We start from the raw sequence: 24,402 nt of genomic DNA, 5'->3' as shown, positions 1-24,402 counted from the left end.
TGTAATCAGATTGAATCCTTCATGGGCATTAGCTAATTCTTCTTTACAGTGACAAAATGCATTTTTACACAGGGTCCTATGGCAACATCATATACTAGAATATAATATGTGAAATAATCATATACATGGAATGATTTGAAATTAAAATTTCAGGACTTTTCCTGCTATGCCCCTCTCTATTGCTCCCACACCCCACCCCTGCAATACCCGTTTATCTTCCTGGTTGCTGCAGTCACTTCAAGTTATGTAGCATGTCTGAAGTGTTGGAGCCAGGAACCTCAGATGTGAGAGAACAAGCTGCATTTTCTTTCTGTATATGGATTACCCCATGCAGTAGGATCTTTCCTAGTTCCATGCATTTACCAGGCCTGACCCTGGAGATGAATGTGTAGTCTAAATCTGGGTGGAGAGTTTGGATAGCTTAGGTGCTTGGACTTAACCCAAGAAATATTTATGTTTATGGAGCCCAAAATGGTAATTACCTGCAGTATTAACCTTCATATACTGTTTTGGAGGTGGTGTCTGGGAAATTCTGAGAGTCAATGCAATTGAAAAGACTACAAGAATTTTCCTTTTATATTTGAATATTTATCAAAATGTATAAATAAGTTGGGCAGTGGTGGCACACGCCTTTAATACCAGCGCTCGGGAGGCAGAGTCAGATGGATCTCTGTGAGTTTGAGGCCAGCCTGGTTTACAGAGCAAGATCCAGGATAGGCACCAAAACTACACAGAGAAACCCTGTCTCAAATAAATGTATAAATTTTTATATATTCAGAAATCTCTGACTGTTGTTGAATTGGTAGTTTAAAAATACTTCAAAGATTTGCAGTGGTACCAATTATGCCTAACGTATTTTACATGTTAAATATTTTAAACAAATAGGCTGTGCTAATATTACAATAACGTAATAGTAAATTTTTAATTCTTTTTGAATTTCCTAATAATAAGTGCTGTGAACATTAGAAGTATAAATGACAGAAAACTTCAAAAACTTCTCATGTCTAGTGGAAATCAGGATAAATACATGTGATTTAGGGTGTTTGGATCTTTAGGGGAATGAATCAGACACTGTCCCTTCCCACCCCACTGCAGAATCTGATCCAGGTACCTTCCTAAAGGTGGACATTTTAACTTTTTCTTTAGAAATCACTGAAGACAGATTTTAACACAGACCGTACTTCACTTACTCCCAAGATGAGTGATGAGGAGATTACTTACACAACTGTGAGGTTCCATAAATCTTCAGACTTGCAGAATCCAGAAAGGGCTAATGAGACACAAGGGCCCAGAGAAGCTGGGCACAGGGGTAAGTGCTTTAAGTGTCTAAATTCACCTGTTTTATGCATTCTAACTTTTGACCTTTGAAAACAATATCCTACTGGCTTCTATGGAAAACAAAAACCCTCCATTTTAGCTGGGCTTGGTGATGCACGGGGGAGGGGGGAGATAAATGAGTATGAGTGAGGGAGTAATCATGTAGAAAATTGTTCAAAAATAAGTTTAAAAATTAAGTAATCATTTTTAAAAGAAAAAGAAGAAAACTATAACTCTATTTTTAACTGTTAGCTGGTAACAGAGAAAGCCAGATGGATAGAGGAGGTCAATAGACATCTCTGAGTAAACAGTTCTTGAAAATTGACAAGTGAGAAGCGAATACATTTCATCAAATTTGAGAAACTATTGGGAGGTTTTTATTATTTAGTCTAGTCAAGAAGAATTCTGAAACCTTTAAAAGTGAAAAACCAGAGTCTGAAGAAACACCAAATGTCCTAGAGAAATGAAACCTTAAAGAAATGCAAAGTATGCATTAGAAACAATACTTTCCCTTTAGCAGAAGATGTTTTAATCATCTTAAATATTCCCAATATCTAATGCAATGAAGCAGAAAAATAGTTCATCAGATGATGAAGTGTATTCTGAGGAGAAGCTGCAGAGGAAGAGAGGGGATGAAAGAGGGTAGTGGGGATGGGGATGACTAAACCACATTATGTATTCGCAGAAATGTCAAAGAATAGTTAAGTTTATTAATGAAAAAGATGAAATCTCACTTTTCTATTCTCTTTTTCTGCTTACCCTGAATGAACTGTAACAGCTGAACTCCAAGCTGATAACTTTAATTTCTTTGATACAGTGATAATCAGAGGCTTGGCTTTCAGATTCCCAACACCTCAGACACACAAAGATGTTTAGGGTTGTCTAGAAAATATGGAAATTATGGAAAAAAAAAGAGTTGACTTCTGGCCCCAGAAAGTATGGACTTGTATACAGGTCAGCTCCATAACAACTATGGTCCCTACAGTTCTCAAGAACATCCATCCCTCCTTCCTTCCTCTCATCCTCACTTATGCATCCTTGGTTGACTGTATGCTCTAGTTTGGAATTGTCTACCTGGACTATGTCTGTGCCTCCAGTGCTTTCTGAAGGATGCACCTTTGATCCTGGAGAACTGGGTGAAAGGGCAGGTGCCTGTTATCTAGCTACTCTAGTCTGAAGTAGGAGGATTGATAATATAAGACCAAAGTTAAAAGAAGTTTGAAATCCTGTGAAACTTCACACATGTAGGATTTCTACAGTGGGTGCATTTTAGGTAGATGTGCTACAAATTTTGAAAGCACGTGTTCAGTCAGCTTGTATGATAGGCTTCTGTAAAACTGTTAGAGACCAATATCCCCTCATTTCTGTGCTACACAAAATTATAACCAGTATTGTGACGTGCTCTTTTCATAGTGATTATTTTCTTGCTTTGCTTTTTTTTTGTTTGTTTTGATTAAGAGTGTTCAGTCCCCTGGCACCTCATTGCAATACCTCTGGGAGTCCTTTGTTCCATTCTGCTGGTGACAGTTGCAGTGTTGGTGACACACAGTGAGTAACTGGTATACATCTACCTAAGTAATAACTTTAGATACTAATTATGCATTTAACACTCTCTGTCCATTGTTCTGCCTATAATCAGAGGATGTGCCAGATAGCTCTGGATTTTGTTTTTGTTTGTTTGTTTTATTTTGTATTTTTTTTTTGGGGGGGGTGCTGACACACTGTAGTGTCTTGTTCCCATACATACCTATTCTATTAACTCTGGGGCTGTTGGGAACTGCCTTTTTCTGTCTCATTATTGGTATTGTTTCTTTTGAGGATTTAATGGTAGTCTGCTTTCTGAGCTTAGGTGATTGTGAATTGTATGTAAAAATTCTGCAAGAAACAGCAAAATAGATGATAATGTTCTTTTCATTTTCTTCGGTGTATATTAAGGACATGGTTAAGTGAAAAGACTTAAGCTTTATTGGATTCCTTCACATTTTTAGAGGAAATCACTCCCAGGCTGGTTAAGACATGGAAACCTATCTGGATATTTTGTTTCCCTCTGGTCCAACGAGAATTGTGCCATTTCTTAATGGTTCTAAGTTCACATTCTCATGCTGTGTTAAGTATTCACTGAATATTTTACTTATGTGTGTTTTTGAAAGTTTTTGCTGTGAAAAACTAAATAACTGGAAGTTGTGGTACATCCACCATAATTCTATTCAGCTGTATTGTTTGCTTTACATTAATGTTACCCTGATAGAGAGAAATTTGTGTTTCCATTCCTACAGTGAGTTAATTGAGGTGTTACTTTCTAAATGTCAAAGTACCAGTTCCAGTAATAATATGTGTTAGTTGTCAATTTGGGCTTTCTCTGTTATCTTAAATTTCAGTATTTACTCCTTATAAGCATTTTTGGTGTTATAACTGCTACTAATTTTAGTTTTTCAGTATAGTCAAGAAAAACACGAATTGCAGAAAACTCTAAATAATCCCCATCAAGAGAACAGCACCATGCAAAATGACAGGTACTTAATGGAAGAAATGTTGAAAAATAAGTCTATAGATTATGAGGCCCTCAAACAGGATCTGGACACACTCAACAGAACACTGAACAGATGCTACCAGGAAACTAAATTTGTTGTAGATTCCAAACAGCACAGAGGTAAGGAGAGGATCCTGAATAAAGAATTGCTTTATTCTCTAATGTTTCCTCCCCCAGAAGATTTGAAGTCCAACTAGCAGCTTAAAATGCTGGTGATTTGTGGGTTAATGGCTTGGGGTTTTGTTATCTCATGGAGTTGCCTGGACCCCCAGATATCCCTGTTTGAATTTGGAGAATCTTATAGCTTCGAGAAACTCAGTGGCTGTTCTGGCTTCTACTGCTCTAAGAGGATGTAATTGTAAGTCAGCACAGCTGACAATTCAGGTTCTTTTTGTCTGTGGGCAAGTTCAAATCTCCAGCTTTGTTGCTGACAGAATATGGAAGTTTCCATTAAGAGTGCATTCACCAAATTCTTAGGCTGAAATGGACTCAGAGCATTTACATGGATGCAGTCATAAAAATAATTGTGTGTGTGTTTTCCTTCTGCCTTGGTATGAGAGAGTTGGCATGTTTGTGACCATAGTGAAGTTCACTGCAGCATATTATGAAACTTCAAAATGGTGTCCACACTTGTGTAACTGTCAGTGACACAGTGAATGAGGCCAGAAAGATGAAAATATCAAGCTTTACAAGGAAACTTTCTTACTGTGTATTGTGACTGGTTAACGTTAATTGACACAGTTTATCATTCATTATTAAATATTACTTTCAGAATTTAGAATTGACAAAGAGCTTTTGCATATGATCTCACTACACCATGGTAGGGGTTAAAAATCATTACTATGCAAGGAATAATAATATCTTTCAACTGCTACATTATAAAATATGATAGGAAAAGTGCCAAAAATTTTTGAAATATTTCAGACCCATGAAAAATATTATGTCTTATTTTTAAAAATAACTTTATCATCTCTAAATGATAGCATATTGCTGTAGTCCCTGTCCTTAGGAGGCTGAGACAGGAGGATTATAAATTTAATGACAATCTGGACAGCTCAGCAAATTCCAGGCTAGCATGAGATACACAACGATACCTCTTCACAGGAAAAAAAAAGGTTGTAGATAAAGTTTGATAATAGAGCATGGACATCCTCAGTCCCTCACTAAACAAAATAATCATACTGAGGTATTATTGCTACACAAATCGCACACATTTTAATGTATTCAACTTGACGTATTTGGGTATGTGGGTTTATCACTGAAGGCATCAACATAATCAGGAGAGTAGACTAACACCTTCAAAAGCTCTCTCATGTGTCTCTTATTTCTCTTAAGGTAAGAGCATCTAACACGGACCACAGCACATCCTTAAGTGCACAGTATGTGAGGATGAACTGGGAATACAGTGCATTGCTGCAGGTCTAGAATTCAGTCATCCTTGTAACTGCCTCTGTGCAGCAAGTGTTTGTTCCCCGTACTCCAGCTCTGGTATCTCACAAGCCTCTGCTTCTTAGAGTTGGGCTGTGTTAAAACCTCATCTGAGTTGAGCCATAAAGTATGGTCCTGGGCCTGACTTTTTCACTTTGCACTCCATCCTCCAGTTCATCCATGCTCGTCATTTGGTTGAGCACCTCTTTTAAAGTGTTTAGGTGTTAGACATGGTTTCAATCTGTAGCCCAGGCTTTATTAAAATCTACTTTATAGCCAAGGCTGACATGGAAGTCACTACTTAGCCTAGGCTGGCCTCAAACTGGTGCTGATCCTCCTGTCTCACTCTGTGTAGTGCTCAGGTTATAGGCATAAGTCTTCATGCTCAGCCAATTTAAAGGATAAATAATATTTTTTTTGTGTGCATGTGCTATGTTTTTTTCTACTGATTTATCCACAGTGGACACATCAGCTGTTTCTATATATCTACTGCTATAAAAAGCACTCCATAGAGCATGGGTGTAAAGGGTCTCTTAACATTCTGGAATTTAAATTTCTTAGAGCTCTGAAATTTTACTTAGTTATTGACGTTTAATTAAAAAAGTGCTCTAATAATAAAATATTAGAAAATAAGAATTTTCACCATCTACCTTCTCTGTTGTAGGCAAACGGGTTGAAGGAGACTGGTTCTGCTGTGGCATAAAATGTTATTATTTCATCATGGACAAAAAACTCTGGAGTGGATGTAAACAGACCTGCCGGGACTGCAGCTTATCCCTATTGACAATAGATGATGATGATGAATTGGTACTGTAGACTCTTAACATGTCCATTTCTTATCTTAGACTCTGCATTAATCCTTGGATAGTGAGATGCTGAGCCCGGGCAGGTTTACTGAAAGAGAGACGGCTGAGTGTTGTTCATGGTTTGCCTGTAACGTGATCAAAAACTGTGCAGTAAGAGTATCCTAGGCTACTCCTTCCTGCTGCTCACTTAGTGTCAGGACACAGGGTCCGTTATGAGAAGACTCATTAAAGAAACAGCCATGTCTTTGTAATCTCCTATTTTACAGGAGTCTGCAAGAGAGTCCCTCAGACAAGCATGTTTTCCCAAAATAAGTTTAAACCTTTGGTACAGTACATCCTGTGAGTGACAGTTGTGTATCTCCATAGAGTGCCAACTACACCCAGTGACATCTTGGTCTAGGGCTTGCTTTCTGGGGATGTGAGACTGCCTGAGATGAGGAATTGGATGAAAATAGAGAAAGTAACTGACCTCTGGGGCAATTTGCAAAGTGGAAATTCTATGAGAACTGTGAAACTCAGTAGTTTTACCAGGTAGCTCCAATGGGATTGTCAGTGAAACTCTCCATAATCTTTACTTCGTATGATTTTTTGTTTTTTTAAAAGATGTCTATTTTCAGAAATGAATAATTAAATGAAAACAGGTGCTAAGATGTGGACATTTTCTATTTAAATTATTCCTAACAAAATCTCTTCCAATATGAAGACAATATTTTTCTAGAGAAATGCTCGCAGGATCAGCTTGAAAACTTTGTCATATAGAACATTTTACAAAATTTGTACAGCAATTTAATACATGTATAAAAATTACAACAAAATAATTATTAATGTCAAATAATTATGTGATTTGCCATTTGATATATTAATCATAATTAAATTTATAATTAAATTTAAACTCATTTTAAGATATGTTCAAAAATTTAAGTAGATATCATGCCACTTGTATGTCACATGTAAGACACTAAATTTTTCCAAATATCTGTCCCTTTCCTCCTCAATTTCTGTCACTTCCAAGTCTAAACTTCAGAACAGCTTCTTCTCTGGAGCATGGAGCTTAATGAATAGCTTTTCACACAGTACTTTTCCTCTTAATGAATTTGCTATGAAGACAGGGCATTACTTACCATATGAACACTTCCCACATGCCTCTGTGGTCTTTGGGAATGCACATTGAATAATTTCATATAGTGTCAGAAATTATTTAATGAGCCATGTATGCAGTGTGCTGGTTTATAGGAGTCACAGCAGTAATATTGTGAATTCAGGGTCAACCTTGGTTATATAGTGAGACTTGGTCTAAAGACATAAATTATTTCATGAACCTAGTATCCCTAGACACCTGAGGTTTTTCATTTTAAATAACTTACATAACTAACATTGGTTTTGACATAAATGAGCTACTCATTTATGGGAAATCACTTTAAAAATGAGCTTGGAGAGACTGAAGTGCTGGAGGACAGGACAGCAGAGAACTGACATAGAATAGCAGGGACCTGTTATGTTGCTCTTTTTTCACCAGCCACGGGGAAATTTTATCATCAGATGAGTTCTTTTTTTTCTTACAGAAGTTCCTTCAGCTCCAAATTAAGCCGAACAGTTACTGGATCGGGTTATCATATGACACAAGAACAAGGAAATGGCAATGGATTGACGATGGCCCATCTAAACTGTGAGTTTCCTGAGCCTTCATACTCTAACTTGGTGCAGAATTGAAAGGATTGTGTGCAAAGGCTTTTCTCTCATTTCACAATGCTATTCTCTTTTTCAATAGAGCTTACAGTTAAGGATAAGATGCACAAGGCAGTGTTTGAGCAAGCATTAGACAGGGAAGAGGAACAGAACAGTCTAGAAGCTGACTGCTAGTGATGTAATAATGAACACAGCTAAGGATTGTGTGGTCTAAGATGCAGAGAACACAAGCAAATCAACAACTTAAGATCACTTGAAAGTGACTAGATCATCCTGATAGACAGTATAAGTACGAATATTTGAAATTTTCACTTCATTTGTTTCAGGATTTAGTTTATATAAATTGCTTCTTATTTATAAATATAAGAACATTTTTTGCATATCTATATGTATATATGTATATTTACCTTCCATTTCAAGATGTCATATTGAAGACTCCAAGTGTTATGTTAATTTATAATCTGGTAGGAAACTATTCATTGATTATCTTTATTAAGAATATTTCTTTTTTCTTGAATATATCTCATATACATAAAATAAAATATGATTATATCCTTCCCTAAACCCCCAAGCTTCCTCTGCTTCTGTTTAACATATGCCTCTCTAACTCCTGTTTTCTTAATTGCTGCTGTCCCTAGGTGCATGGTAGGGCATCCACTGGAGAAAGGATACATACCGGTGGCCACCCCCCCTCCCGAGCCCATCGCCCCACCCCACCCCAACCCCCAACCCCACCCCCGCAAAAGAGTGAATCTCCCTTTTCCAGCAGCCGTCACCTAACAATATTAATTCCTTACGTGGTAGTATATGCCTCCTCATCTGTGCAGGAATTTTGTCATGTCCAAAACATGCTTTTCACAGTGCTTTTTTCCTTCTCTGGTTCTTACAACCTTTCTGTTTCCTCTTCTTTCCTATTTCCTGCGTGGTAGTGGTAGTTTTGGGGGAAAGAGGTTTATGAAGATGACCCCTTTAAAGGGGAGCACATATGCTCTTCTCCTAAGCACTTTGACCAGTTCTGCTTCTCTGCAATGACCACTGACCACTGCCAAAAGAAACTTCTCTGATGGAGGTTGAGAGCAATGCAGGTCCAGGCCATAAATATAAATATTAAAAATGAAACTTGGCTATGTGACCACTTAGCAAAATGATAGTAGTAGGTTCCATACTAGAGCCAATGACCTCTGCAATCGTGGGCTTTTGATTTGGATTACAGTATCAAATATGACATATTGCCTAGCAGGTCAGTATTGTGGCATGCAAGGTCCAGTGCTGGGTAAGACCATTCAAATCTTTTCTCCCTTTGGAAGTATGAATGTAATTGGCCCACATAATCTCATAGGGAGTGGCACTATTAGTAGGTGTGGCTTTTTTTGGAGTGGGTGGGGTCTTATTGGAGAAAATGTCTCACTGTGGGAGTGGGCTTTGAGGTTTCCTATGCTCTGGATACTGCTGAGTGTGTCAGCAGACTTCCTGTAGCCTGTATATCAAGAGCCACCAAGTCTGCCTGCACAATTGCATGCTCCCCACCATGATGATAATGGACTGAAGCACTGAAACTGTAAGGGAGACACCCCAGTGAGATGTTTCTTTATAAGAGTAGCTGAGGTCAAGTGTCTTTTCACAGCAATAAAAACCCTAGCTAAGGCACTACGTAGTAACCTGCACAGGACTTTTGAACCATTGAAAGATAGCCTAAGGGAAGATATTTCCTCATTGGTTTGAGACTGATTTCTCTATGTCCTGATGCCAAGTATGTGGTGTCTTTAGAAATAGGGTGTTTCCAGGAGTTATGGTGGAAAACCAAGGGCACAGCCGCAGCCTGGTTGTTTGGAGGCATCTGTGGTCTCCCTGACTGGTGATTCCTTTGGAGGTATCCTTTGCCTTCCACTTTGATTTTCACTTAATAACTCATATTTTCTGTGGATCTAACTCTTTTTAAATTATATTTTGATGTTTTTAAATTATGTTTCTATAGAATATATTTTGATCAGGTTTTCCTCTCCCCCTTAATACCCAGTTCCCCCCCAAACTCCCTTCCTATGCACTCAATTTTGTGTTAATTCTCTCTCTCTCTCTCTCTCTCTCTCTCTCTCTCTCTCTCTCTCTCTCTCTCCAAAACAAAAACAAAACAAAAAAGGAAAATAAAATCAAACTAAAAAAAAAAATCCAGCAAGACAAAAATTGCCTAAAACAAACAAAAAAGCAACACACAAAAGTTCCCAAACCACACACACACACAAAAGGGAGTCTGTTTTGTGTAGGTCAGCTAGTGGGTCTCCGTAAGGTCTTTTATACATCCTTAGTTTTGGTTGATCCATCCTTTATTCTCTCCTGTCCATTATTTTCTAGTACTCATTCACATTTTATCCTTTAATCCTCAGAACCCCCTCTCTGCTTTCATATCACATATTCATCATTTTTCCTGATTATTGATTTTTTTTTAGAAATACAAATTTTAAAAAAATCCCCTAATAATTCTGTGTTTGTCCCTTAGAAACTTTGTTAGCTAGTTACATTTCAAGTTGCCTTTTATAATTATTTAAAAATAAATTAATTTTTATCGTTTTGTTGTTGTTTTGAAAGAGATTTGTGTCCCCAGGCTGGTATTGAACTCTTGATCCTTGTATTTCCATCTCTCAAGTGCTGAGACTACAGGCAGGTGTGACTATCTTATATCCCTTTAAAGATATCAAACATACTTATTTTACATGTGTTAGTTGGTAATCCTATTGTCTGTACTTTTGTGGGCTTAACATACTGTTTCTGCTGGATTTTGTTTGTTATGACATTTTTTTTTTTTTTTGTGGTATGCAGTGAATACTATCTGAGGCATCAACAGTGGTAACTTTCTCAGGAACCTTTCATTCAGTGCCTGAGAACATGGCAGGTCTGGCTCACTTCTATTTATTTATTTATTTATTTATTTATTTATTTATTTATTTATTTATTTATTTATTTATTTTAGTTTTTATTTTTATTTTGCAATACAATTCAGTTCTACATATCAGCCACGGATTCCCTTGTTCTCCCCACTCCGGCTCCCCTCGCCTTCCCCCCAGCCCAACCCCCATTCCCACCTCCTCCAGGGCAAAGCCTCCCCCGCGGACTGAGATCAACCTGGTAGATTCAGTCCAGGCAGGTCCAGTACCCCTCCCAGGCCGAGCCAAGCGATCCTGCGTAGGCCCCAGGTTTCAGCCAACTCATGCAATGAGCACAGGACCCGGTCCCACTGCCTGGATGCCTCCCAAACAGATCAAGCCAATCAACTGTCTCACCCATTCAGAGGGCCTGATCCAGTTGGGGACCCCTCAGCCTTGGTTCCTAGTTCATGTGTTTCCATTCGTTTGGCTATTTGTCCCTGTGCTTTATCGAACCTTGGTCTCAACAATTCTCGCTCATATAAACCCTCCTCATTCTCACTAATTTAAACGTGGTCCTGCCAGTGTGGACAGCTAGGTTTCAAATCTGCAGAAAGATAACTTCCTCTTTTGTCCAAGGGAACTCTCAAGCAGGCTGTCACAGAGGTGGCTGGACTGTCACAGAGGTGGCTGGACTGTCACAGAGGTGGCTGGACTGTCACAGAGGTGACCAGGCTGTCACAGAGGTGGCCAGAGGACAGAAGACCTTACATGATGTATTAATATGTACAAATCATCCAGATTATCACTATTGTTATTAATTTGTTTTTTCTATAGGAAGTATCATTTCATACAGGAGAAACTGTGAGCTTGTGTTTCTTGGTAGAAGTCCAGGAAGGCATCACCATGGAGGGAAAGTTAAGAGCTCATGATGTAGAATATGTGCTCCATGTGTATCTTGTGAATAGTTAATGTATCCTGTGTCTTTCCCACTTTGCCCATGTTCAACACACATGCTTTACTGATTGTACCATAATCATATCTTATGGCTGACTAATGTATATACCCATTCCTGCTGTACCTTACCTGTTCTTTATATGATCCATGGGCCACTTAGTTTCATTTATCTTCCTATTGTAAATCTAAATCCATTATTTCCACCAGGCTTAAATCCAATGTTCAGTGAAGGCGATTTTCTGTTAAAGTTTTATTCCTTTGCTGTTTTAGTCCCATGAAGTTTGTTGGATTTCATTCTCTGTCTGGTGTTCTTTGACATAGATTCTCATTAGGCTAGCCTGAGTCAAACTCACTGTGTTTCCCTAACTGGCCTTGAACTCCTTATACTCCTGGATGCATTATTTGGTGTTTGAATGATCATTTTCTGTAGAGTCACTATTTATCTTACCCTGCCTATTAGTAGAAAGACTGGCTGTCATGTTTAATGATGTTTTGGGAGTCTTAGCTTTACTGAAGCCTCAGACTGTATAGGAATCTGCTTTCTGCCTGTTCATAAATGAACTGAATTCAGTTTTAGTTGATCAGGGTCTTGCTCCATAGCCCACTCTATTCTGGCTTATAATCCTCTAAATCAGCCTCCCTAGAGCTAGGTTATAGTCATGTATCATCTTTCTTTTTTTTTTTCTTTTGATTTTTCAATAGGGTTTCTCTCTGTAGTCTTGGCTATCCTGGAACTCTCTCTGTAAACCAGGTTGGCCTTGAACTCACAGAGATCCACCTGCCTTTGCCTCCCAAGGGCTGGGACTAAAGGCATGTGCCCCCACCTCCAGGCATTGTGTTTTAGTTTTTATTTAACATTTTGAATTATCTTTCACAGGAAGGTAGTTGAGGATTTAGTATTCATCGTCTATCAGAGATGGCAATTGTGTTGCACACAGGGAAGTCAGAGGATCACCAAGCTTCAGGGAAGTCCCAATAGCTCTGAAGAGGGGGAGGAAAGAGAAAAATCAACCAAAACAGTCACAAACCCTCTTCTGTGACAATTCTATAAATGTCCCTTTCTTCTCAAAATGTGTGCATATAAGACTGTGTCCTGTGTGCCACATGCATTTATTTCTTCTTTTTAAACTGTCTTTATTGTAAAAAAAAATATCAGAGGAAAACATTTTAGTGTAAAATTGTTCCATGGAAATACTGAAAATTAATTTGACTTGCTCACACACACACACACACACACACAAAAAATAACAGTGTGAAGTAGATAAGAACCTGAGTTGTGATCAAAAGATCATTTTTATTTTTCATTTTATTCCATTTATTTTTGTGCATATATTCACATGTACTGTGACATACAGGTCACAGCACAAGTGTAGCTAGAGGAGTGTTGAAAAAGTCATTTCTCTCCTATTGTGTGGGATCTAAGGTCTGAATTCTGGTTGTCTGGTCTGATGCCAATGGCCTCCACCCACTGAGCCATGACATTGGCCCAAAACCAATTGTATGCATTTAGAGAAAACGGAAATCTTTTATTGATATTCTTATGATTAATGCCATATTCTGTACATTTTGGTAAATAAATCTTGTTTTGAAGACTTTGGCCTGAATCAATATGATTTGAATTTAAATAATTTCCCATTTCATTTAATAGTGATTTGACAGTAATGGGATCACCACATAAGACAGGAGGCAGTGCATTTTTCATTTCAACAGGTGTAGATAATGATGACTGTGTTAGAACTCACTTCTGTATCTGCGAAAAGAAAGCAGATAAATTATCTAATTTAGTGTGCAGTGTGTAGGAAAGTTAAAAATGGAATGGGGTCATCTTTGTTGGCTTCTTGTGGTGATCTGTGACTACTTAAGGACCAAATTTTTTTTTATTTTATTTTACAATATAATTTAATTCTATATATCAGCCACGGATTCCCTTGTTCTCCCCCCTCCCCCCCCCGCCTTACCCCCAGCCCACCCCCTATTCCCATCTCCTCCAGGGCAAAGACTCCCCCAGGATTGAGATCAACCTGGTAGACCCAGTCCAGGCAGGTCCAGTACCCTCCTCCCAGGCTGAGTAAGTGTCCCTGCGTAAACCCCAGGTTTCAAACAGCCAACTCAGGCACTGAGCACAGGACCTGGTCCCACTGCCTGGATGCCTCCCAAACATATCAAAGGACCAAATGTTTTAACCACAGGTCTCAGTCTGCTGTGCAAATAGGGTGATGAGCTGGAAAGGGAAGAAATATTCTTCTGAAAACTAACTTAACAGAGCAGAAGCCATTTTCCTTCCTTGTAAAACACAGCAGCTTGTGTCTGTAGAATGGATGCCTTTGGTCCAGGGCCCTAAGGAATCACTCTCTTTTTTTTCCTGAATGACACATGGAACTTAATACAGAACTCTAATAAATAGCACACATATTTTATCATCACTAGAACAAACCGTTCCAACATCCATGGCTTTGACAGCACAGTTAAGAACTAGGGTGCACTTGTGGGTTTCTGTTTGTTTGTTAGTTGGTTAGCTACTGTTTGACACTTTTTGTATGGAGAAGAATTTATCATCTTTAGAGTGCATTTATTTGCTGCAAAAAATAATTTCAGACATAGTGAATAGTTTCCAGACTAATTTAATACACTCATTCAACCCTCCATAATCCATATGTATTCTCATTCTGTCTCTCTTTTTGATCCATTTGATGATGAGTTGAAACTCCATAGATACAGTAATATTCATTGAGGCCAGCTGCATGTGAAAGTTCAAGACTTATAATATTTTTTTCTTTTTCTTTTTATTAAGAAATTTCTATTCATTTTCCATACCAACCACAGATCTCCTCCCCTCCCTTCTCCCACCCCTGTCTTCCCCCCTTCCCAACCCCCATTTCGAGATCATCCAAAGCAAGGCCTCCCGTGGGGAGTTAGCAGAGCCTGATACACTCAGTTGAGGCAGGTCCAAGCCTGTTCCCCTGGTCCAAGGCTGTGTAAGCTGTCTCACCATAGGGAGTGGGCTCCAAAAAACCCACTCATGCCCTAGGGATGGATCCTGATCCCACTGCCAGGGGGCCTCTTAAGCAGATCAATTTACATAACTGTCTTGCCTAGGCAGAGGGCCTAGTCCAGTCTCATAGGGGCTCCACAGTTATTGGTCCACAGCTCATGAGTTCCCACTAGTTTGGTTTGGTTAAGACTTATAATCTCATAGGTAAATGAGTTTGAAGGTAGCCTTAGGCTACATAGTATGTTTGAGGTCATTGTGTGCTACAGAGTAAGATTCTGTCTCATGAAGCCAATAATAATAATGGTAATAATAATAATAATAATAATAATAATAATAATAATAATAAGCCATCCACAAATATTTTGTAGGGACAAGCAATTTCTTTTACATCATACTGAAATAATTAAACTCAATAAACATAGATGATTTATTAATATGTTTTAATCAATAATCCATCGTTTTATTAGTCACTTTTGTCAGTTTTCTGGATCATGTCACTGTTGATATTTCTTTGTATTCAGTATCATGCAGTGCATTCATGTGTAATATCCTTAGTTCTGAAACGGTTTGACTGGTGATTGTTTTCTTACTTCCTTTTTTCCTTTCTTTCTTTCTTTCTTTCTTTCTTTCTTTCTTTCTTTCTTTCTTTCTTTCTTTCTTTCTTCTTTCTTTCTTTCTTTCTTCCTTCCTTCCTTCCTTCCTTCCTTTCTTTCTTTCCTCTCCTTCCTTCCTTTCTTCATTCTTTCCTTTCTTCCTTTACTCCTTCATTTCTTCCTTCTTTCTAACTTTCTCTCTTTCTTTGGTTCTTTCCTTCTCTCTTTCTTTCGTTCATTCTGTTGACAATTATATTTAAAAAACAATCAAACCTTGAAGTTAGAGTGTGCATGTGATAAAATGCACCCACTGTAAGTCATGAGAAATGAGTTTTCGCAAATATGTATACCTTTGCAAGCACCATTATGCAAATTAGTTTTATGTCAACTTGACACAAGCTAGATTCCTCTGAGAAAAGGGAACCTCAAGTGAGAAAGTGCCTCAATAACAAACATCTGACTATAGGCAAATGCCAACTGTATGGCATTTTCTTAATTAGTGACTGATATGGGAGGCCCTAGGGCATTGTAGGTGATATCACTGCTAGGCTGATAGTCTTGGGGAGTATAAGAATTTAGGCTAAGCAAAATTTGGGGTAGCAGGCTAGTAAGCTGCATTCCTCTGTGACATATACATCTACCACTGCCTGGGGTTCAGCTTCCAGCAGTGTAGGTCTTGAAAGAAATCCACAGAGTAGGCAAAATTCGACTTTTTTTTTTTTTTAATCTGAGGGGGTAGAGAAAAAGACATTCACACTCTCTCTTGATAGTTTTCTTCTTCTGTATTCTTTATTCTGGGTTCTCTCTTCTGTATTCTATGATTTTATATTTCCTCTACAGCTTATATACCCCAACAAAATCTTCCAGGCAATTTAAAAATTACAATGTGGTTACTGTAGATGGACAACTTTCTCCTGCCTGCCTGTTCCTGAATAACCAGTCAGAGGCTTAATATTAATTATAAACTGGCCTATTGCTCAGGCTTATTTTTAACTAGCTCTTACAACTTAAATTAACCTATTTCTATTAATCTATGTTTTGCCACATGTCTCATGGCAAATGTTTCGTGTGTTCTAGCACATCTTGCTCCTCTGGTGGCTGGCTGGCATCTGCTTCAGCTCTGCCCTCCTTTCTCCCTGTATTCAATTTGTATTTCCAGCCTAGCTATATTCTGCCTGGCTATAGGCCAAATCATCTTAATTTATCATCCAATGGGAATAACATATATTCATAGCATACAGAAAGACATGCCATAGCACTTTTCCTTTTCTGCCTAATCAAAAGGAAGGTTTTAACTTTAATATAGGAAAATTACATGTAACAAAACAGTTATCAAGCAAGAATTACAGTAACAGTATCTAGTCTATTTGTATTTGGCAATATTTAAAAAATACTCTGTCATCTATCCTATTTTAATTAGTCTAAAGTTTCACCTCTAATTTACCTCTTATCATAAGTAAGAAAAACTACAATTATAACTATCTAGACTTCAACTCCATCAAAGACCCCAGAGGATATTTACCTGAGTAAACAGAAAATACATTGCAAGCAACTTCCAACATTTTAGATATAACAGAGACACCTGGCTGCCTGAACAGTCACCCAAAGTTCTTGTGTAATGTTGGGACATCCATCCTCAGACTACAGGCCCATAGTATCTGGCAGACATTAAGCAGTAAATTTGAAGGTCTGTCCTGCCTATATTGGCAGCATTCATCAGTTGCTTTCCTCTGTGTCTTGCAGAATGTCTGTAGTTTCTTCTGTGAAGCTGGAACCTGAAGGACCATCCTGCCTTGTTTTGGCAAAGTTCAGTGGTTCCTTTCCTATAGGTCCTGCCTGTCCAGTTTATACAACAAATTGTCAAGCAGTCCAGGAAAGAGCAGTTTCTCACCCAAATGGCTAGCCTTTGCTACAATAAAAGCAAACTCCATAAGGAGTTTCTTTGATGCTCATCATCCTTTTTGAAGTAATTGGTGCTGCCAGGAGCAGACATGTCTCAATGTCCAGAAAAGTCTAAGTTCTTAAAACACTTTAAATGCTATATTTTGTAGGTATTTGAAGTGTTTAAAGATTACTCTATCTATCTGAAATATATCTCTGCATATCTAGAAAACCTAACTAATATGATTATAAGTTTCACTATTATAGATAACTACTAATTTGCATTTTTAACTATATATTACCTTTTTAAATGAGTTGTATAAACATAATACCTTAAACAAGAGTGGAAATATACATAAAGTACAACAAAATTGACCTTATATTTTTTTATCAATAAACCAAAATCCCTACCAATGTAAAATATTTTGAGATTAACAGTTATTTTTTGGATTAAAGTAGATTCAATAATCTACCATTTTCTTATAATTACTATACCATAGACCCCTTTTTTCTTTAGAGAGAGACTGACTATGACCATTAACTATTTATAATAAACCCCCTTTCAATGAAAATAAACATTAATAAACCATATTTTGGGAATTTGGGCATAATTTTCTATACTACTTCCTGCTGATTGGAGGCACTGGTAATCTTATGAGAATCTTGAGAAAATTTGAGATAATGGTCAAGTTCTGGGAAGATCAGCTATAACCTTTGTTGATATATACCATTTGTCAAGGTTCAGGAGGCCTCGCTTGATCAAATCTGATCCATCTTAACCTGAAACGAATCCACAGCCTCTTGCTTCCTGTAGAAACAAAAGCAGAGCCTCTTTCCCAAAGCAATGTGTCCTTAGACCCAAATTTTGAAGTCAAGATACCTCTAAAATATTTTTGAACATACTGTGACACATTTAGAGGTTTTTCCATCTGAATTTGTCTTCATTGTATATCTGTAATCCTTTTCTGACTACTACTTTAAACTGCTAAGCACTAGGACCAAAGCAGCAGCTTTGGCGGCTGACTCTGACACATTTCTTTGTTCCCTGAGTGCCTAGCTTCAGAGCAGAGGTACCAGTGGGAGCCGCATTTATTACCCCAACTCTGGGAAGCAGTATTAAGTATCATGCAGCTGTGTTCTTAAGCCCGCAGGCAGCAGCTGAAGAAGTCTCTTTATACCTCAGCCTGTGAGAGACTGCAGGAGTCAACCATGTTCAGGTGAGGCCCACCATGGCCAGGGGATGCAATTCTGTCCCTCGGCCTGTAAGTGAGAGACATGAACTAGGAAACTGCTCCTGGTTCTGTTTTAGTCTCTCTCTCTCTCTCTCTCTCTCTCTCTCTCTCTCTCTCTCTCTCTCTCTCTCTCTCTCTGTCTCTTTTAAGCTCTCTCAGGTATTATGTAGAAAAACTTGCCAAACACCTAGGCACCAAATGTAGGCAGATGAATCTCTCCCGCCTGCCTTTTCCTGAATACCCATTCAGAGGCTTAATATAATTACAAACTCTTTGGTCTGTAGCTCATGCTTATTACTAGCTAGCTCTTACATCTTAATTTAACGTATTTCTGTTAATCTATGTATCACCACGTGGCTGATGACTTACTGATACTTTAACATCTTGCTTCTTAGGCAGTTCACTGGCTTCTCCTAGACTCTGCCCTCTTCTCCCTGTATCTCTGCATCTTCTTTATTAACTAATGGTAATAAAACATATTCACAGCATACGGAAAGACATCCCACAGCAGGTTACATTCTATTCTTCAAGTGAATGATTATATTGAATACAGGAAAAAAGTTTTTCATCTCTCTTACATAATTAAAACAAAGACATCCCAAGAACTCGCATATATCTACATCTAAGTAACTTGTCATAGATTAACAGGGTATGAGCAACCATGGTATTTTTCTCAGCCAGTTCTTTTGCTGGCAGGCTGCATATTGTGGTTACAGAGAAAGAATCAATCACTTTTACTACTTATATTAAAATATAATCTTCTAAGGAATTTTAAAAGAATCACAAACCTAAGCTTTTACATATGGAATACAATCAATTAGCCCTACTTTAAATATTTAGGGTACAAAAATATTAGGGTACATAGGTTTTTTTTAAAAAAAATCAGGAGATTGGGGGTAGAAATGTGTACAAAGAATTATCTAACATCTTTGATCAAAATCAAGCCTAGCAAGGAAAGGACTTCAGCTAGTAATAATTGGGCTGCTTTATTTTTTAATTACTAAAAGCTGTGTCCTTGTGAACTTTACATTGTTGTCTAGGGTTTTTCATTTCAAAGCTATTATCAAAACATCTTTCTTTAACCTCAAGTTATTTTAAGGCTTTGTTTCCGTTATGATGCACACTGAAACCTGTGAGCCATCTCTCTACATTAAGATGAAAAGAATTTAAGTTATCTGGGCTACTGGGACTCAATTGTTTTACTTAATCTTAAGGTTAGCCACAGTCCATATGGCTCCTCAATTGAAACTCGTGTGTTTTGGCTGTGTGACACTTTCTTGTTATATTTCTTATTTTCTATAGCCTCTGCTTTATCAGAGGCAGGGGCAACATTTTATCCTGCCTTTACCTATGTTAATTTTTCCACTAAAATACTCTCCATCATAATGTCTTACTATATTTATTAAAGACCCTCAATCATCAAATTCCATTCAAACTGACACTATTATTGTATAAAATCATTACTTGAGTTAAACAGTACAGCTTAGGAGGATATCATCTCCAAAACAATCCTCAGGTAAAAATGCCCAGTAGAATGGGATATTTCTAAGAGATGATCATACTGCATTAAGGGAAGTGGGGATCTCCCCATGCCCATTCATACCATGCCAGATACCAGAGGAAGATGGCAGCAGCCAACATGTGAAGGTCCAGCAGAAGCAAAAGACTTTCTGGGGTCTGGGGTCTCAAGGCCTTTTCTATCCAAAATTTACCCATCAAGGTTTTGTTTCCTGATGGCCAATCCCCTGAAGTCAATTGCCATCTGCTGCTCTTCTGTTATTGCCAATGGCATGCATGAGATTGTGCTCCTGCTCTGTTTGATTCTTCCCTCACTTTCTCACTCTACATTCATCTCTCTTCTACACATCTCTCTTTCACATATCTCCACACACATCTTTATACAGATATTGCTCTATCTCTCTACACAGCTCTCTCTTCTTCATAACTACTCATTTTCCTCTCCACACAGCTCTCTCTTATAGGTCTCTCTCTCACAGCTCCTCTACATAGCAGCAGTTCTCGCTGAGAAAAAAATTCTGAACAAATATATGAGCTACATTATGAGGGTCAGAGCCATTCAATAACATATGAGAATCATAGTTTCTTTCAGGCTAGTAATGTCACATTAACCAGCCAGTCAGTGAGTGGCAATGCATGGCTGTCAGCCAATTTGCTTGGTGAGCACATAGGCTGAGTGGTCAGCATTTCCCAACAGAAAGTGACATTGAAAATCAGGACTTAAACAATAAACAATTCGATGGCTGAACCTTGAGTCTTGTGTCATAAACTGAGGTTGGAAGTGTGTTCAGAGAGTCAATTGCTGAGAGAACTATATGTACTAAAGTTGCTTTGTGCTTGATTTTAGTTCAACAGTCACTTGGGAACTTGTACTTGTGCCTATTTTGCAGGGGCAACTAGTTCATTTTGAATTTGCTCTAAGGTTTAAAATCAGCTAAAAAAAAAAAGCTTTCTTTGCAGCTGAGAATACTGTTACTTTCCTATGGAGTCTGAGTTATGAAAAATATCCTGGTATTATTTCTAGTCATTAAAATTATACAGCTATATGTGCCCATAAGATTGAGATATAATCATGAGATTAAATATATACAACCCATGAGATTACTCATTACAGTGCAGGTATTAGGGAGATTCCACAGCTGTTTTTGCACATGTAACATTACAGACAGAAGTAACAGTGTTCAGAGTTTGTGGCACCATTACCTTTGCTTGAACAGGGTTCTTCCATTAGAAAATTTTTCATCTGGTGTGTTAACACTTGAACTTTCAGTTGCTATCTGTTGTATAATGCCATGGCTCTTAGTATTCAAAAACCTGTGATTCATTCTTTTTGTTACAAAGCACTTTATTATTATACAAATATACCACAATATTTCTCCATATGTGAACATATGGTGTGTTTCTAAGTTTTGACAGTTATGAGTTATTGCAATTATGAAAGTTATCATGCCAATTTGTGTACAAGTCACTGTGTAAGCATACATTTTTCTTTTTAGTAAATATCTTTTTTATTTATTTAGTGAACAGTTGGTATCTTCTGTGTCATTTCTTCCCTTTGTACATTAAAGGCACATACATGATTTTCTGACTGTACCCATGAGCATGTCTCATGGTTGTCTAATGTATATTCTATTCCTAAATTATCTAACCTTTCCTATCTGTGTCCCATAAACTTGGTTTCATTTATCTTTGTTTCTTCTAAATTTCTGTGGTAAATTTGAATATTTCATTTCTCTTCATCTTAAATCCAGCATTCAAAGAATGTGATTTATTTTGCTAAAAACTGATTGCTTTGAAGTCTCAGTTCTATGTGTAATATGAATGGGTTTCATTCTTTGTCTGACATTCTTTGTCAGAGTCTTATCAGCCCACACTAGCTTCAAACTCCTTATATATTGAAGTGTGCCTCAAATCCCTATGTCTTGAACTGTGATTCTTCTACCTTCATCTCCAAAACACTGGAACTATAATTGTGCCCAACTATGCTGGGCTGGATTTATTATTGAAGATCTTCATTTTGAATTCATTCTGTAGTCAGCTTCCTCTATCCATTAGGGAGAAAACAGGCTACAATTCTTCCCTGACCATTTGAGATATTTTTCAACTTCAGCTAACACCTCAGCCTGAGCAGGAATCTGACTTCTGTCAGTTTTTACAAGATGATCTTAATTATTATTAATTAATTACTTCTTGATTTCTGTTTTTGTTACATAGCTCAGGTTGAACTGGAACTAACAGTCCTTCTGTTTTAGCTTGTGTACTAATTTACTCTGTTTTCTAATTTTTTAATATGTTTTTTATTTTGCATTTATTTTTTTCTTTTTTTAAGAAGGGTAGTTATGGCTTCTAATATACAATCCTATAGAAATTGTAGTTGTGTTGCATACGAGGAATTCAGTAGATTATCATGTTTCAGAGGAGACCCATTAACTATGAGATGGGGGAAGAAGAAAGGGAAAATAGCCCAAAATATTAGTTATAAGCCTTTATGTGTGACTGTATTCCAAATCTTCCCTCTCTCGTTAAAACACAGCATATGAGACCTCGTTCTGTGTGCTACATGCACTTGTTTATACCTAGCATATTTATTGACAAAATATAAGTGGGAAAGAAGATTTAGCATAAAATAATTCCTTGGAAATATTAAAAATCAGTTTTACCTGATGATCAAAAATTGCAAGTGTGGAATAAGATGGGGATTTTGATATGATCAAGAAATCATTGCTTTTCAATGAGCTTAGACAATAAAAACATTTTATTGATGAACTTATGATTAATAGTTCCATATTCTGTATATTTTGCCGAATAGAAAATTTAAAATCATGACATTTCAGTGAATGTTCAAAATTAAATAATTGGCTATTGTTTTTGTACTTTAGTGACTTGAACACAGCGAAATTCGATCATTATACTGGAACATGTGCATTTTTATCTAAAACAAGACTCGATAATGATAACTGTGATCAACTCTACCCCTGTATCTGTGAGAAGAGACTGGATAAATTCGCTGATTCACTCTTCAGCAGGAGCTAAATGTAAAATGGAGTGTGCTGACCCTCATTTGTTTCCTGTAATAATTTATGACTCCTTATGAACAAGTGCTTTGGTCACAGGACTGGGTTCTCTGTGTAAACAGGGAGATGAGCTGGAAGAGGTTGAAAACACTCTCCCAAATCCGACTTGGCAGAGCAGAGGCCATCTTTCTTCCTGGAAGACACAGAACACATCCTCTCTGGTGCATGGACACCCTTTGCCCCAGCCCTGAAGAATCTGCTCTTTCTGTTTACTTAAACACCCATAGAACTAAATAAAGAACCCTAAAAAACAGCCTGACTATTTCATTATCAATAAGATAAATCGTCTCAATTGAAAGCACACTTAAGAATTATAGTGTAGTTGTAAGCTTCAGTTTCTTAGTTGTTAGTTGATTGCTGTTCTGTTTTATTTTGTGTGTTTTGTTTCACATAGAAGTTTTGTTTTCTTCAGTATTATAAACATTTCACTTGCCCATAAAATTTAGTTTCAAATTTGGTAAACATTTGCAAGTATAGTTCAAAGAACCACTGAATACATTTTATCCAAAACATCAGTTTATCCCATCCTTCTTTGAACCATCTATGATAATTGAAACCTTATAGAAATGGTGGTAATAATTGAAGTTTGCTAGATGTAGTGGCTTACACTTGTAATCTTAGCAATTAGGAGGCTAAGACAAGATTGCTGAAAAAATTAATACAGTGAGAGCCTTTGTCAAGGAACCAAACAAAACAAACAAAATTGAGGCCCAAAAGTTCCTAAGTATTTTCCAGGGACATCACTTTATCTTATACAACCATACCCAAGAAATAAAACTTAGGACATTTAGTATTGATACAGTAACTTGTTCTAATCTAGGATCCATGTACTCATCTACTGAATGGATAATGCCACTCTAGGTATTTCCTTCATGTTCAGGTTGACGTGCATTCAGTGCTGATGTCATTTTTGTGTTCTTTAGTCTTGCATAGTTTTTTATGGTTTTTGGTGGTGGTAGTTTTTTGTTTGTTTCTTTCTTTTTTTGAAGACAGGGTTTCTCTGTGTTACCCTGTCTGTCCCAGAATTCTCTCTGTATAGCAGGCTCACCTGACACTTAGAGATTTGACTTCCTCTGCCACCTGAGTATTGAGATTAAAGATATATATATATATATATATATATATATATATATATATATATATATATATATATACACACACACACACACACGCACGCATGCTAGCCTTGGCCACCCTAAATCTTGTTATATAGACAAGATTGACCTCTAACTCATGGAGATATGCTTACTTTTGCCCCCCAAGTGCTGGGGTTAAAGACATACAATACCACGTCCAGCTGAGAAATATGGACTTTAATAAGTACACTACTTATCCTCCATTAAATCTAAGCAGAACATTTTCATCTCCTCTCAAAGTTTTTTCTTGTCCCCAGCTGTACTCTCTTACACAGTTAGTTGGTTCTATTTCCATTACAACTTCGTATCTGCTTTCTTTTTGCTTACCATGCTTTTAACATTAACCAACAACTTCTTCTTTTTAAAATATTATTTTTATTAATTCTTTGATAAT

General features: G+C 37.4%; 1 protein-coding gene across 2 annotated transcripts; it reads left to right on the top strand.

Annotated features, from left to right (window-relative positions):
* The first annotated feature begins 1,197 nt into the window (after positions 1-1,197).
* On the top strand, positions 1,198-22,831 carry LOC131906153 (T-cell surface glycoprotein YE1/48-like). Of its 2 annotated transcripts, none has more exons than XM_059256949.1 (6): positions 1,198-1,309; positions 2,785-2,865; positions 3,746-3,967; positions 5,940-6,082; positions 7,644-7,747; positions 22,678-22,831. In XM_059256949.1, the coding sequence occupies exons 1-6, from the start codon at positions 1,198-1,200 to the stop codon at positions 22,829-22,831; spliced, it is 816 nt and encodes a 271-aa protein (XP_059112932.1). The 2 variants fall into 2 exon arrangements, with proteins under 2 accessions (XP_059112932.1, XP_059112931.1); XM_059256948.1 differs by having other exon boundaries at positions 2,776-2,865.
* Positions 22,832-24,402: the final 1,571 nt, after the last annotated feature.

The sequence above is a fragment of the Peromyscus eremicus genome, chromosome 3 (assembly GCF_949786415.1).
Source record: "Peromyscus eremicus chromosome 3, PerEre_H2_v1, whole genome shotgun sequence".
In the NCBI taxonomy this organism is placed as follows: Eukaryota; Metazoa; Chordata; class Mammalia; order Rodentia; family Cricetidae; genus Peromyscus; species Peromyscus eremicus.
Note: the sequence above shows the minus strand (reverse complement) of the source record. Positions and strands in the feature narration are given on the sequence as shown.